General features: G+C 41.4%; 1 protein-coding gene across 1 annotated transcript in view; it reads left to right on the forward strand.

The window, feature by feature from the left end:
• Window positions 1–8,135, forward strand: part of TAF4B (TATA-box binding protein associated factor 4b) — a 127,470-nt gene extending 119,335 nt beyond the window's left edge. The window contains exon 15 of the mRNA XM_032799054.2: window positions 6,364–8,135. Within this exon, the coding sequence (XP_032654945.1) occupies window positions 6,364–6,531 (168 nt within the window). The 3' untranslated portion in view covers window positions 6,532–8,135. The remainder of the gene's footprint in view (window positions 1–6,363) is intronic.
• Window positions 8,136–13,267: the final 5,132 nt, after the last annotated feature.

The raw sequence follows: 13,267 nt of genomic DNA on the forward strand, positions 1-13,267 counted from the left end.
ATGAACCAGGCCCAATGCCACCATGATCTCCCAATTTCCACATGCTGTGCTTCTAGGAATGTCTGTGTCCATGTCCTCCTCAGTATAGTAATAGCGTTGTCACTTCCTCGCCCGGTTGTGCAGGTACTGCACATAGTGCTGGATTACACGTGAGGTATTTACAATGGTCAAAACTGCAGCGGAGATCTGAGCTGGCTCCATGCTGGCTGTGCTATGGCGAGAAATGACAAGCTGTTCGTTTCAAGATGGCTGATAAAAGGCAGTAAATGGTTGTCTTCTGTAGCTTTCACTGAGTTGGGAAGCTCGTTAGAGCTGCGAGAGCAGAGTTTGCGGCAGAAACGTAATCAGAGTTTCCAGTGGAAGCTGTGTGGCTCTGTTCACAATGGCTGAAAAATGGCAGGGAATTGTTGCCTTCTGTAGCTTCCGCGGGAGCCCAGTACAGACAACATGGAAAAAGCAGCGAAAGCTGTGCGGCTCTGTCATGGTAGCTGAAAAAAGGCAGGAAATGGTTAGATGAAAGAGTAAATAGAAGGAGGAGAGGACATGCAAGGTGGATTCATAGTACCAAGAGACAGGCGGTGCACTGTGCAGCACCATCTGCTGGTAGTATGGCGTCTGCCATAGCTTTCACGGAGGGAGGAACGAGTGACGGCACACACCCAGAAACACCCACGAGAGTGTTTGCGCCCCATCATGCACTGGAAGCTTAACCCACAATTCCAACGGGTGGCAGAGACTGCAGGAACTGTGGGATAGCTACCACAGTGCACTGTTCTAACATTCGATGCTAGCTTCAGTATTGTGGACGCACTCTGCCAAATTCACGCGCTTTAGTGGGGACATGCAACACCAAATGTATAAAATCGCTTCCAAAAATTCGAATAAAATAAGTTTGAATTAATTTTGTACTGCAGACGTACCCAAAGACTAAGCTGGTCACTGATTGTGTTGTTTCCTTCTATCTGGATACAGGCAGTGCTGCTCCAGTTTTCCTATAAGTTCCATAAAGAGCCATAATTCTTTAACAAACTCTTACATACAGGATATGGTAGTAGAAGTAATGTGGTAATTTTCTAATTATAACTGCCTTGTGGAGACTAATGCACTCTCTTGGATCTGCTAGCTTATGTCTGTCTATCTTCCTCTGGTTTCGATACCTCACGCTAGAATTGTTTCCAACATCTGGGTATGGCCACATGTCTATCCGTTGCCTATCCCAGTAGGTATTTTGATGGGGTCTCTCTCCCACTCACGCAATTTTCAGATTAGCAGTTGGAGAGTTCCTGTAAGGTAACATCAAAGCTGCCCTAAGGTTTGAGATTCTTGTGAAATCCTCAAAAGCTATGAGGCCAGACAGTCCTGTGCCCCTTTCCCCCTCTGCCACCCCAGTATAGAGAACATCAGGGGCCCATCTATGGGAAAAGCCAGAACATGTCTGTGTTACCAAGTTCTCCATAGTTGCAGTCCACAACCTATTGCTTCGAGTGTTAATTCTGCCACAGACGTGGAGCTGAGAAATGGTTTGGGGTTTTGAAAACACTGCTCTGCCCTGTCTGGTGCTCAGGCCCTCTGCATAGGGAACTGGGTATCCTTTACCCCCAATGGATCTGCTGCAGGGATCTTCTTTTGTTAGGCTCTATCTTCAATTTAGAGGAGTGAGTGAGTTTGTTTTGCTTGCTTTTTTTGTTTTTGTTTGAGTTTGAACTCATAACAGGTTTTCTTAACTTTATTCCACTAACTCATTTCAAAGCCTGCTTCTTCATCTGTTCAGACTGCCTGGTGCTTCCTCATTCTGTCTCACACCTCTCTTCACTTGAGTTATCTAGTCATATGTGTAATCTCTTCATTTGTGCTTTGCATTGGTAAAAATGCAAATGCTTTGAGTGGGAGGGAAGGGCAGTCGTTTAGCTGGCCTTGCTTGTGACTCTCATTCACTTTAAGCATCCCACCTTTTTACTATGTTGGGGAGAGAAATTGTCAATAGATTTAGCTGAAACCGTAATTGTGGAAAAAGTTGTTGTCCATATGCAGTGGGTACATATCGCTTTATATTTTGTATGAAATCACATTTGCATTGATTAAAAGCTCTTTTGAAGGGAAAGAAGCCTGTATTTCCCACAATCCAGGGGAATTCAGTCCACTCTGTGGATACTGCTGAGCCATTTTTGATTCGCATTGATACAATTCTTCCAATAACATGTCTTCTAAAACATTTTCTCAGAAAAGAGAGAGGCTTGGTTTGCTAGTTAGGGCACTGGCCTGGGAGTCGGAAATCTTTGGTTCTGCCACTGACCTGCTTTGACTTTGGGCAGTCACTTCACTGGTCTATACCTCTGCTTCCTCTCCCACCTTGTTGTCATAGGCCTTTCTCCGAAGAGCTTAGTCTTTCACTGTGCATGTGTGGAGCCTAGTAGATTGGCACCCTGACTTTAGTTAGAGCTGTTACTGTAATATAAATGATAGACAGGAATTCCCCATAGAAGGGATTTATATCCTCTTTTTAAATTGCTCTGTTTGGCTAAGTACCTTAGCATGACATACATACCATTTCTAGAGTGAGGGGAGGGAGTATAGAGGGAAGAGGACACATTCCTTCCTGTTTGAAAACTATTATGAATGCAGACTCCAGGATGGAGTTCAGGCTGGTGCCTGCAGGGCTGATACGCCTTACCCATTTGCAGGTAAGTTCCACTAAGCAGAGGTGGGAGCTGGTGTGCAGGCATCTAGGGTTGGGAGCGGAAAGACCAGGAAGGAGGGTTGGTCAGTAACTGTCACCCAGGGTCCAGCAGGGCTCATACCAATCCTGACAAGAGGCATCTTAATCTTTTCACTCACAGAGCAGCAGTAGAGGACTTTCTGCAGTGTAACTGCCAGGAGAGCACTTTCACTAGAGTGTCACCTACAGATATGGCCCTAACTGTCAAAAATCCAAGTCGTCTTGACTCCCAGACTTTGGCATTAGCAGCGAATTGTGCCAGTTTTCTTTTGTTCTTGACAGATGCAGACATCTGCTGCAATTAGCTCTTCTCACTGCACAGTGTGAGCACGAACTTGTAAGTGCAGATACTGGTTTGTATTTTTGGTACCTCAGAAAGATGTTTTGCTTTTAAAGCAATACTCTTAGAGGTAAGAAGTGTCAGTACAATCACTTCCATTGCTCCCCGGTTTAAAACAAAATATGAAAGGATAAAAAATTGCTGGGTGGGGAAGGACAAACCAAGAGGGAACGGGAATGATGCATATCTGAGGTTTTGCTAGTATGTGCTCTGCAGTTAACTTGTACTTTAAAGGAGGTTTCTATGTGCTGTAGCCTCAAAGCAGCATTCTGTTAGGTGTCATTCCAACCAGATTCGTTCCTTTTGCAGCACCAACAGTTACCTCTTCAGATATGTGAGTGGCCTGACCCAGATTGCCTGTTAAAGCACAGTAACAGACTAAATATGACTTAAGCCCATATTTGTAAAGGTATTTAATCACTTAAGACCCAAAATCTCATTGGCAATCAACAGGATTTAAACTGTCTAAATCCCATTTGAAAATGAGATTTAGGCTCCTAAATCAGTTGGGCATCGCAATGCTGAGTGCCACAATGCCTAATTACCTTTTAAAAAATCTGGACTTCGATCTGTTTCTTTTCAAATAAACATGCAGTAGCCTGAACTTTCCAGAAGTGATTTTGTAGAACCTAATGGCTGTTGCTTTGAGTATGTTCAGCAGCCAGTTGAAAGGCCCATCAGAATTTTGTACTCAAATAGCTTATCAATAAAAAATTTGTATAATAGATGACAGCTGTCTAATGAAGTTGGAAGTGTGAATTTACTGGCTTAATAGACTACAGTCTAGTATGAGCTTGTTTTTGTCTGATTACATTCTTTCGTAATGAAATTTCCAAGTTGCAGAGTGCACTAGATATGATTTCCAAGGACTCCAGACTTTAAGAATAAACTAAATTTATAAGTGTCTTCAAAAAGATAAAAACAAAACTCCTTGAACCCGGACGGGTTGGCGCTCCTGCTTCCTTAAGCTCCCAAACAGAGGTTGGGGATTTGAGATGTGTGCCCCGTTTTTCCAAGGGAGTGAATTAGATTGAGAGGATGTGTGTTTATTTTTTTAAAGGTAAGTCTTCACATCTAGAGAGAGTATTTTCACCTCCATGAAGTTCTTTGAATTATAAAGGACATTGCTGTTGGGTTACTGAAAATCCCTGAGGGTTTGTTTCATTTATAACATTGCCTTGAGCCTTCTGCTGCATCCTGTTGGATTGACCTCCTTTTCAACTCTGTGCTGGCAGCTGCACTGCAGAGCTCTCTCTCTCTTTTCCTGGATCCTTCAGGGTTGTCATATGACAAACTTGAACTGTGACCCTTTTGTGTCTTACCAGGCCAGCAATGCCCTCTTTATGCTACGTGGCCAGCAGTCTTCCCCACATGCACATTTGTTCCAAGCCATTTAACAAACTGAAAGTTTCAAATTGTGGCATTTGATAGTTTTTAATAGAAGTGACTGTAAAACAAATGAAACAATGCTTAATTCTGTGCATATTGCTAGTAAGAAATACTGCTTAATTTTCTGCAAATCATTGTCTAATATATTAAAAGGCACTTTCACTAGATATCTTAGCTTTATAAATTTAAATGCTCTTTAATGTGAAGTCTCTCCTTATGGCATAAATATCTGATTCATTGCTGTGGACTGTCCTTTACTGGCTTTTGTTTCTAATGTATGTTTTTAATCAGTGTTGTTTTTTTTAAGCCAAGGTGATAAAGCCCAATTTTGCTGAAGTTTCACAGAGACTGTTAGGATAAGAATTGACAATAGTTAAAATTGCATCCAAGTAACACCACCTCCAAGTGGAATTGATGCTGGTAGGCATCGCCTGGTTGAAGTTAGTCTGAGCGCTTGTATTTGTACAAATTGCATTCATTACCAAGAAGCCTGCAGTAGTGATAAGAGACTGGCTGTATAGTATAGATTGGCTCCAAGATAAGTAGCCAGTCAATTGTGCAGCTCATAATAATCTTCCTTTTTTTCTATTAATTAATCTCTGGTCATTTCAAAATGGAGGGTGGCTGCATACATATGCTCCTGCTAACACCCTGAATGTATGACAGCTAGTCGTCATCTTCCTCTCTAATTGGATTTTCATATCCAGATAAACCTGCTGACTAGCAGATGGATAGACTGCATGTTCAAGGAATGCCTTCCCAGCATTTAGATACTCTGGCTGTGTGTGTGTTTTGTCTTGAACGATAAAATCTCCTGGATTATTTTTAAACACTTTTAGACAGATGACTGTACGTGAATGGTTAGACTGTCCCAGTTCCTCTTTGCCATGTTTACCATGTGTTAATAGTTGAGTCCATTCTCAGACACAGCTGTTTTTGTGAGGAGATCAACATCTGAAGCATAAGAGTGGTTATGGGTAGGAATGAAGATGTAACCTATATCTTTACCCAAAATAGTGTATTCCTACGGTACTCTCTGCCATACGTACCCATTCTTTTGTGTACAGCAGTTTGGAAATTTTCTGACAAAACAGAAAATGTTTTACAAACATGGTTCAGGTTTGATGGAATTTTGTTGAATCACAGACAAGGTTCTTTCTGACAGAACTCTGACTGGCAGGGATGCTAAGAAGCCTGGACTTGCATGGTCTTTGGCAGTCCAGCCATGCTGATAGGTCCAGGGATCCTGAAGCTTCAAGGGACCTTGTGTTTCCAGTTTCCCTGCATTGGAAATCAGCTGCTGTTCAGTGGTGATCAACAGTGAAACTGACAAACACCTTAATTTCACTCCTGCTGTCAGGGAACTGGGGGGAAGGAAGGTTCTTGTTGTTTTTGGAAACACTGTTTCAGCCTGTTCTCCCCCCCCCCCCCCAAATGGAATCTTTGGTTTACAGCAGATGTTAAACTTAGTTTTGATCCCGATTAGACCAAAACATCAGTTTCTCGCAAACCGAAAATTCAGTTTTCCTCAACTCTGCTATTGTATAATTAGGTGGCTTTCAGCATGGTTTTTGTCTGTACGAGCATTCACTGATCTGTATCTGTAGTGAAAATGCAATTAATCATAGTGGTTTAGTGTGATATATTTTCTTCCAATTGTTGAAATAACCAACTAAAATGACAGATAGTAATTAAATTGCAAAAAATAAATTAAGTCATAGGTTATGTAGAAATGGGATTTCTGGATTGCAGGTTTCTCTCTCACAAAAACATACATAAAGCTGAACATCAACATGCTAGATTTTGTCTGCCTTTACATGACTTCAGTAGTCTAGCCCATTGAGAATAAAGAGACATGTATTTTGAAAAATAATTCATTTTAACTTTCTTTCTTTCTTTCTTCTCCCCATCTGTTTAGGGCTTGAATGGCAGTGCAGTTGCTTCTGGATCACCTGGTTTTAGTCTTACAAAACAGTTGTTTCGTCCAAGAATAACACGTGTCTGTCTCAGGGACTTGATATTCTGCATGGAACAAGAGAGGGAGATGAAGCGTTCTCTAGCCTTGTACCGTGCTCTTCTGAAGTGATGATTCAAATCTTGCATTTCATTTCTTGCTGTCTACTGCCAAAGAAAACACTGAAGCATTGCTGCACTGTCCTGAAATTCTAGTTTGTGGGAAATAATCCATTATAAGGATAACTTTTGTTTACAGATACACATTTGTATTAAATACCTAATTTAGCACCTGGAGGGTTTTTTAAAAATAAATCATATTCAGGTTAAACCAATCTGTAAAACAGTGAAGACACTGAGCACACAAGTACTCAATCCACCTGCATGCATTTAACTCTTGCAGACTAAAGATTTAAGATGTGTACCAAGTTATCTCTGTCACTTGCTTCAGTACTCCAAAGTCTACAACATCTGTTCTATGTGTAAAGCCTTCCTCTAATCCAACCTTATTTAGGAAGAGACATTTCAAGGCACTACACAGCCTGATGAATGTATCTAATCATGAGCCAGCAATCTATCAACATGCTAGTGTATCAGCATTTCTTTACATTTCCTTGTTTTGGAATTAGTTGCTATAACTATTCCTAAAAGCCAGTTTTCAAGGAATGAGGGAGCAAGCAAAGGGATGTGAAGTAAGCTCGCCTTTCTTTATTGCCCCCAAAGGAAGACTCAGCCAAGAGGAATGTGAGTATAAATGCAAAAGGTCCTGTCATGAGGTTCACATCCTATAGTTTAGATAGCATGAGCTTCAGTGTTAAGGAAACCTGGAGCTAGCTAGTGAAAGACCAAAATAAGAAAAGGAGCCTAAAAAGGAACGGGAAACTAGATTTGGTCTGTTTTCCTTTGCTAGTCATCTAAACTAGCAGTAAGTTCAACTAAACCTTGAACAAAAAATTGAACAGTCAAAAGCAGCCTGCATTAGCCTTTTCTGCAGAAAGCCATTTAAAATGTTAAACATTCTAGGACTATACAGTCAGAAAATAGTCCTTTCGTTGCTTTATTGAGAATGTAAATTTAACTGATGTGACGCAGGTACTACAGCAAAGATGTGCAGAATATATTAATGATCTGGGGATTGTCTCAAAAATGTAAACTGAATGGTTTAGCCAGTTGCGTAATTCCCACTCAGTGAAGGTGACTCCAGTTTCTTAATGCTGTTGGAATAGTTTCTTTTCTGCATTTGACGATCCAGTGAAAGCTGCCTTGTTGGAGAAGGGAAAGTCCCTTCCTCCTACTGCATCGCATACCCTATGGCAGAGCACTGTATGGCATGTCTGTCTGATACAACTAGTAGGGAAGGCAGGAGCTGTGTATTGAATGCCTTCCTGCTGAAATTTAAGGAAAAGGCTTCCTACAGTTATTTGCCATGCTAAAGTGAAAAAAAGAAATGTAACCACATCCTCAGTCACTAGGACCACTGCAGACCCTTACCAAATACAGTATGTTTCGAATCAGTCATGTTTTTGTTTTGGGACAATAGTGAACAAAGCTAGTAAATTGCTGTAAATTATTTGTGTACATATAGCATATATGTAAAAAGCAGTACTTTGACAATGAAGCTGTAGTTTGCAAGATATTGATGGCATCAGGCAAAATTGTTTTGTATAATTAAATGCTTAGCTTTACTTTTTATGTAAAGTGCAGCATTTTTCCATATTTGTGTACTGTATCTTATTGACCAGATGTTTAAAATTATTTTAAATACTGCATTAAAGCAATTATTTTATTAAAAATAATAGTGGGTAACTTGACTCCATCTCATGCTAGGAAATACGCAATCTTCAGTGGTTTTGAAAATTGGTGATTCAGAAATGAATAAGAAGAGGTGCAGTTATCTCTTAGTCATGGTAATCAGCATCATAGTTATATGTGCAGGAAGCTGTGGTTTGCTTTATTTTAAATATTTTGATTGGCTAAACATATGCCCATTTATACAAAAATTAGGAACAATCAGCAAGGAACTCCCTAATAGAAATAGCCTCAAAAATTAGAATTGAAATTTAAAATATTTGTTTACCTCCAGAATATAAAGCCATAGCCGTGCTAGATTAATATATTTAATGAAGAGCAGAAGCTTTTCTAATCAGAACAGACTTTAATTTTTTATTTTTTTATTCTTGGTGTCTGTAATATTTCCTTCATAAAGTAGAAACACATGGGAATTTAAGGTCCTGATATAAAACCCACTGTAGCCAATGGGTCTCTCCGTTGTCTTCAGTAGGTTTTGGATCAGCCTTAAATGATTTAAATATATGCATTTCGGGCAGGGAGCTCAACATCCTTACCATGGCCTATATCAGTAACCTTTTCTTGTATTTTTTGTAAGACTTCCTTTTATACCTGAAAGAGATGCAACTCAGGGTAATTTTCTCTAATCTTTCGCAGTTTATTATTATGAAGGATGTTGATGCTTATGGGTGACCAGTTTACTAACTCAATGCTGGAGTTAATATATACTTCATATGTTTGGAGTTAATTGACTAAAATATGCACAGGTTATAATATCTTTAAGTGAATTATGTCCATATAATGGACCCCTTAAACATTGTCCAGGTCATGGCATGATTGCAACATTTAGAGAGTACAGTGCCGTTCATTTCTAGTACTTAGATTTGTCATGTACCCAGGTGTGCATTACAAACAGTTCACCTTCCTCTTTAAACAGGTACAGTTCCTGCACATTGACTTACACAACAGTTAAATCTGTTTGGAGTGAATCTGATATATCATCTATTTCTCGGTAACTGAAAGCCAATTCATATTGGTTTACTTCCCAAAATCTGTCAGTTATGTTTTGAGTTGTTTGGTGTGACAGCCTTAATAATTAGTTGTTTGTATAGGTTCCTTACTTGTATTCCCACAAATTGGAAGGGGCTGTGTATTTTATAAGAGGTGTGTGTGAGAGAGAGAGAGAACCTTTCTAGAAGAAATATCATCTCTGGTGCAATTACTGAATTATAGCCATTCCCAAGTGTGGAAACTAATAATCTTGCCAATAAGAATAGGGAGAAGATAGAGAAAGGGGAAGAATTCCCATAGAGCTGTGTGAGATTGTGTTTTAATACATTTAATCCTTTGACACCTTGTGAATAGTGATTGGTTGGGGAGAGGGTAACTTATAAAAGCAGTTCAGCTGAGTTGTTACTGCTACAGTGTGCTGAATTGTGCAGGGAAGAGAGATGCTTTTTGAAAAACAAAAGATCATTTTGGAATTGTCAAGGAAGGTAGTAAAAGTAAAGGCATAATTCTAAGGAAGGAAAATAGTTCACGAGAGCTGCTCTTTGCCCTGTCTCAAGTCACTTTGATTTTATTGAAGTACACCTCTACCCTGATATAACACTGTCCTCAGGAGCCAAAAAATCTTACTGCATTATAGCTGAAGCTGCGTTCTATCAAACTTGCTTTGATCTTCCAAAGTGTGCAGCCCCACCCCCCCAGAGCACTGCTTTACCAAGTTATATCCGAATTTGTGTTATATCAGGGTAGAGGTGTATGTTCTCTTGCATTCTGGCACCACTATGTGTCTTCTAGAATTCTTTCAGACTAATTTGCAGGTTAAATATTTAATTGAACAGACTCGTTGGTATTCTCCATCAGAGGAAGAAATGCATGAAAACTTCACTTTCAGTCCACCTCAGGTTCAATCCAATCTAATTCATTCCTACATGATTCTTTAATTTTTTCAAAAATCTGTTGTTGTTCACCCTCTCCCTTGTCCCACCCTAAATTAGTGCCAGAGGAACACCAAGAGTATGAATCTGCATCTTGGTGATGCTCCTCCATGTCCCACTGGATCACTTGAAGTCAGCAGTAGAACCTCAGTTACAAACTGACCAATCAGCCACACACCTCATTTGGAACCAGAACACCACAGGCAGCAGAAACAAAAGGGGGGAAAAAAGAGGGGGGAAATACAGTACAGTACTGTGTTAAACGTAAACTACTAAAAAAAAGGGAAAGTTGAAGAAAAAAAATTTGACAAGGTAAGGAAACTTTCTGTGCTTGCTCCATTTAAATTAAGATGGTTAAAAGCAGCATTTTTCTTTGGCATAGTAAAGTTTCAAAGCTGTATTAAGCCAATGTCCAGTTGTCAGCTTTTGAAAGAACCACTGTAACATTTTGTTCAGAGTTACGAACAACCTCCATTCCCCAGGTGGTCATGACGCTGAGGTTCTACTGTGTTTTTAGTGTCAGGAGCAAGGATGAGCTCTCATTTTCTCCCCCCGACCCCATGGCTCTGTGTTGTCTGATCCAGGCACAGTGTGACTATAGCTTTCTAATGCAGAGGAAGGAGGGTAGGCAGAAGACCTGCAGCTGCAACATGTCCATATCTAGCTTCCTTTGAACTTTAGTTGTGTACTAACCTAAAAGCAGTGTAAACCCCTGTTCTGTAGAGTGGAGAGGTTGGGAAGGATGTTCTGAAAGGGATCTTCTCGAGTGTTTGACCAGTCCACTCCAGAGCCTTTTTTTGCAGCTGCTGAAGTCCAATCATAATTTCTAATCTTTCTCCAGGTGGGTCCTGGTATGAAACCAGGATACCCAGTATGAGTAAGATGTAATTAGCCTAGAATAGCTGCAGGGCAGGTTTGAGTTTTGCAATCCTTTCTAAGGCAGGGAAAATGCCCTGGGCATAGGTAGGTGAAGGCTCACTGGGGATGTGCAGCAGGTTTCCCCTTCCTTTCTGTCATCTGAGTGGTGCAACTGGACAAGCAGAGCACAACCTCTACTCTGATCAAAGAATATACTCCATCTCCTTTATGAAAAAATATATATTTGGTTGTTCAGCTGAAAAGGTTGGACACTACTGTTCCCACTGAGAAAGCAGCAGAGGAAGAGAGGGGCTAAGGTCTGGTGTAGATGTAAACTGGCAGAATCAGTTTTATAGTATCACATTGAAAAACTAATAGTGCCATTTCCTGTAGCAGCCAGAGATGAGGACACTTTCTAGTTTCCACTGATTGGAAACTGCTTGTTTATACCTGCTCATGGCATGACTGGTGTTTCAAGTTCATAACCTCCAGCTTGGAGATCTTTGTCATTAGAACTCTCAGTTGATGGCTACACCCCAGAGGTTGGGTTACAGGCACTGGGACTTCTGTGTCATGGGATGCCTAGGGCCAGTTAAGATACTCTTGCCTAACCTTGCTTTTGATGTGTAAGGATGGCCCTGTTACCTAGCAGGTGTGAAAGGTTTGAAAGGACATTTTGGTTTCTGGGAAGATAGAGGGAGAACCCTGAACTGCCATGTTGCTAACCCCAAATGTTCAAAATGGCTAATCTCAAAAATGTCCTATTATCCATGAGATTTTTTAAGATTCCAGTGTAGGGTCACCCTTGATTTTTAAATTTCTCTTTTGCATCCCTCAGTCAATGAATGTGGCCAACTCTCCAGAATTTCTGGAGTAAGATTTTTGGCTCTTGCAGCAGAGGCTCTTGCTGGAATCAAAATGTGATCAGATTAGATGTGTATAAAATGCTGCTTGCTTCTTCCCCACTCCCAAAATTCTGAAACTATTTATTTTTGTGCCACCTCTAACCCCAGGTCTTCCCCACTGCACACCTGGGCATTCTACATTCCTCTCCCAGGCCTGGGAGGATAACTACACTAGTTTGCCCCTTCTGTGGTGCAGGGTGAGGTGGCAGCAACACTAGCAGTGCTGGGTTCTTGCCTCCTTTCTGCTTGAGGCATGGGTGAGTGCTGCTTGGTTCCTGCAACAGCCCTGATTGACTGGCTGCCTTCCCTACTTCTTAGGGAAGAATAGACAGTGGGGGTTTCCCCTAGGCAGGGTTGAAATATGTAGGAGGGTTATAGCTTCTCCAGAGTGAGACTGACTACAGCAGGAGTTAAAAATCATGTGACTCAATCAAATGGGGGTTTGACAGTACTACATGCAGGTCTGTATGCAGCTGATTTATTCCTAGCTGAATGGCATAAAACTCGAGTCTCCCTTTCCTCTGCACTCTGAGAGGAGAAGACCCACCAGGCCTGACATCAAGTTGGCTTCTTCAGGGAGGAAGTGGAGTGGTTTAGGGGGCTCAAGTTCCCTCTTTGCCTAATGAGGAGCAGGGCCTTGGATGCTATCAGCGCAGAGCTATGGAGGATGCAGAGACAGTTCTCTGAATCTCAGCAGTTGCAGCTGTTCTACTGTCTATAAATAATTAAATAGGGAGGGGGTGAGAGGAGAACTCTAGGCCAAGGCTTAGAGCCCTCCCCTGGGAGGTGGGAGACCTAAACTTAAGTCTCCCTGGTTCTATTAATATTTTATATATTGTGGAACAGCCCCAAGAGTAGAGTGAGAGAAGCCTGTCCCTGCATACCCTATAGCACAGGGGCCAGGACACTGACTGAAGAAAGGTGAACGCTGAGTTTTAAATTGGTGCTCATGTGAGGCAGAGGTGGGAGTTAAACCCGGATCTCTGACATCACAGGGCTATGTGCTAGCCCCTGGGCTAAAGGTTATGAGGGGGCTTGGGTATCTTGCTCCTTTTCATTGCAGCCTGACTATTTAAATATTTATGCTGGGTGCTCTAGTGAGTGATGCTGTAGTTCAGTGCATAGGATGTGGATCTGCATGCCTGGGGGAGGTGGGACAGCTGGGGCTCAGTGTGCCTGGTCCAGTTGCCAAGACACCGTGGAACAGCTTCAAGAAGAGACTGAAGGAGCTCTGCTTCAGCCTGTCCCAGAGGTTAGGGGTTAGAGCCCTCCTCCACATGGAAGATCTCTGTTCAAAGCCTCTTCCTCACCCCCAGCAGCTGAAAGTTGTAAGCGGGTGGAAGTAGTGCTGCTGCCCTTCTATCTGAATAGCACC

This window comes from Chelonoidis abingdonii, chromosome 2, assembly GCF_003597395.2.
Source record: "Chelonoidis abingdonii isolate Lonesome George chromosome 2, CheloAbing_2.0, whole genome shotgun sequence".
NCBI lineage: Eukaryota > Metazoa > Chordata > Testudines > Testudinidae > Chelonoidis > Chelonoidis abingdonii.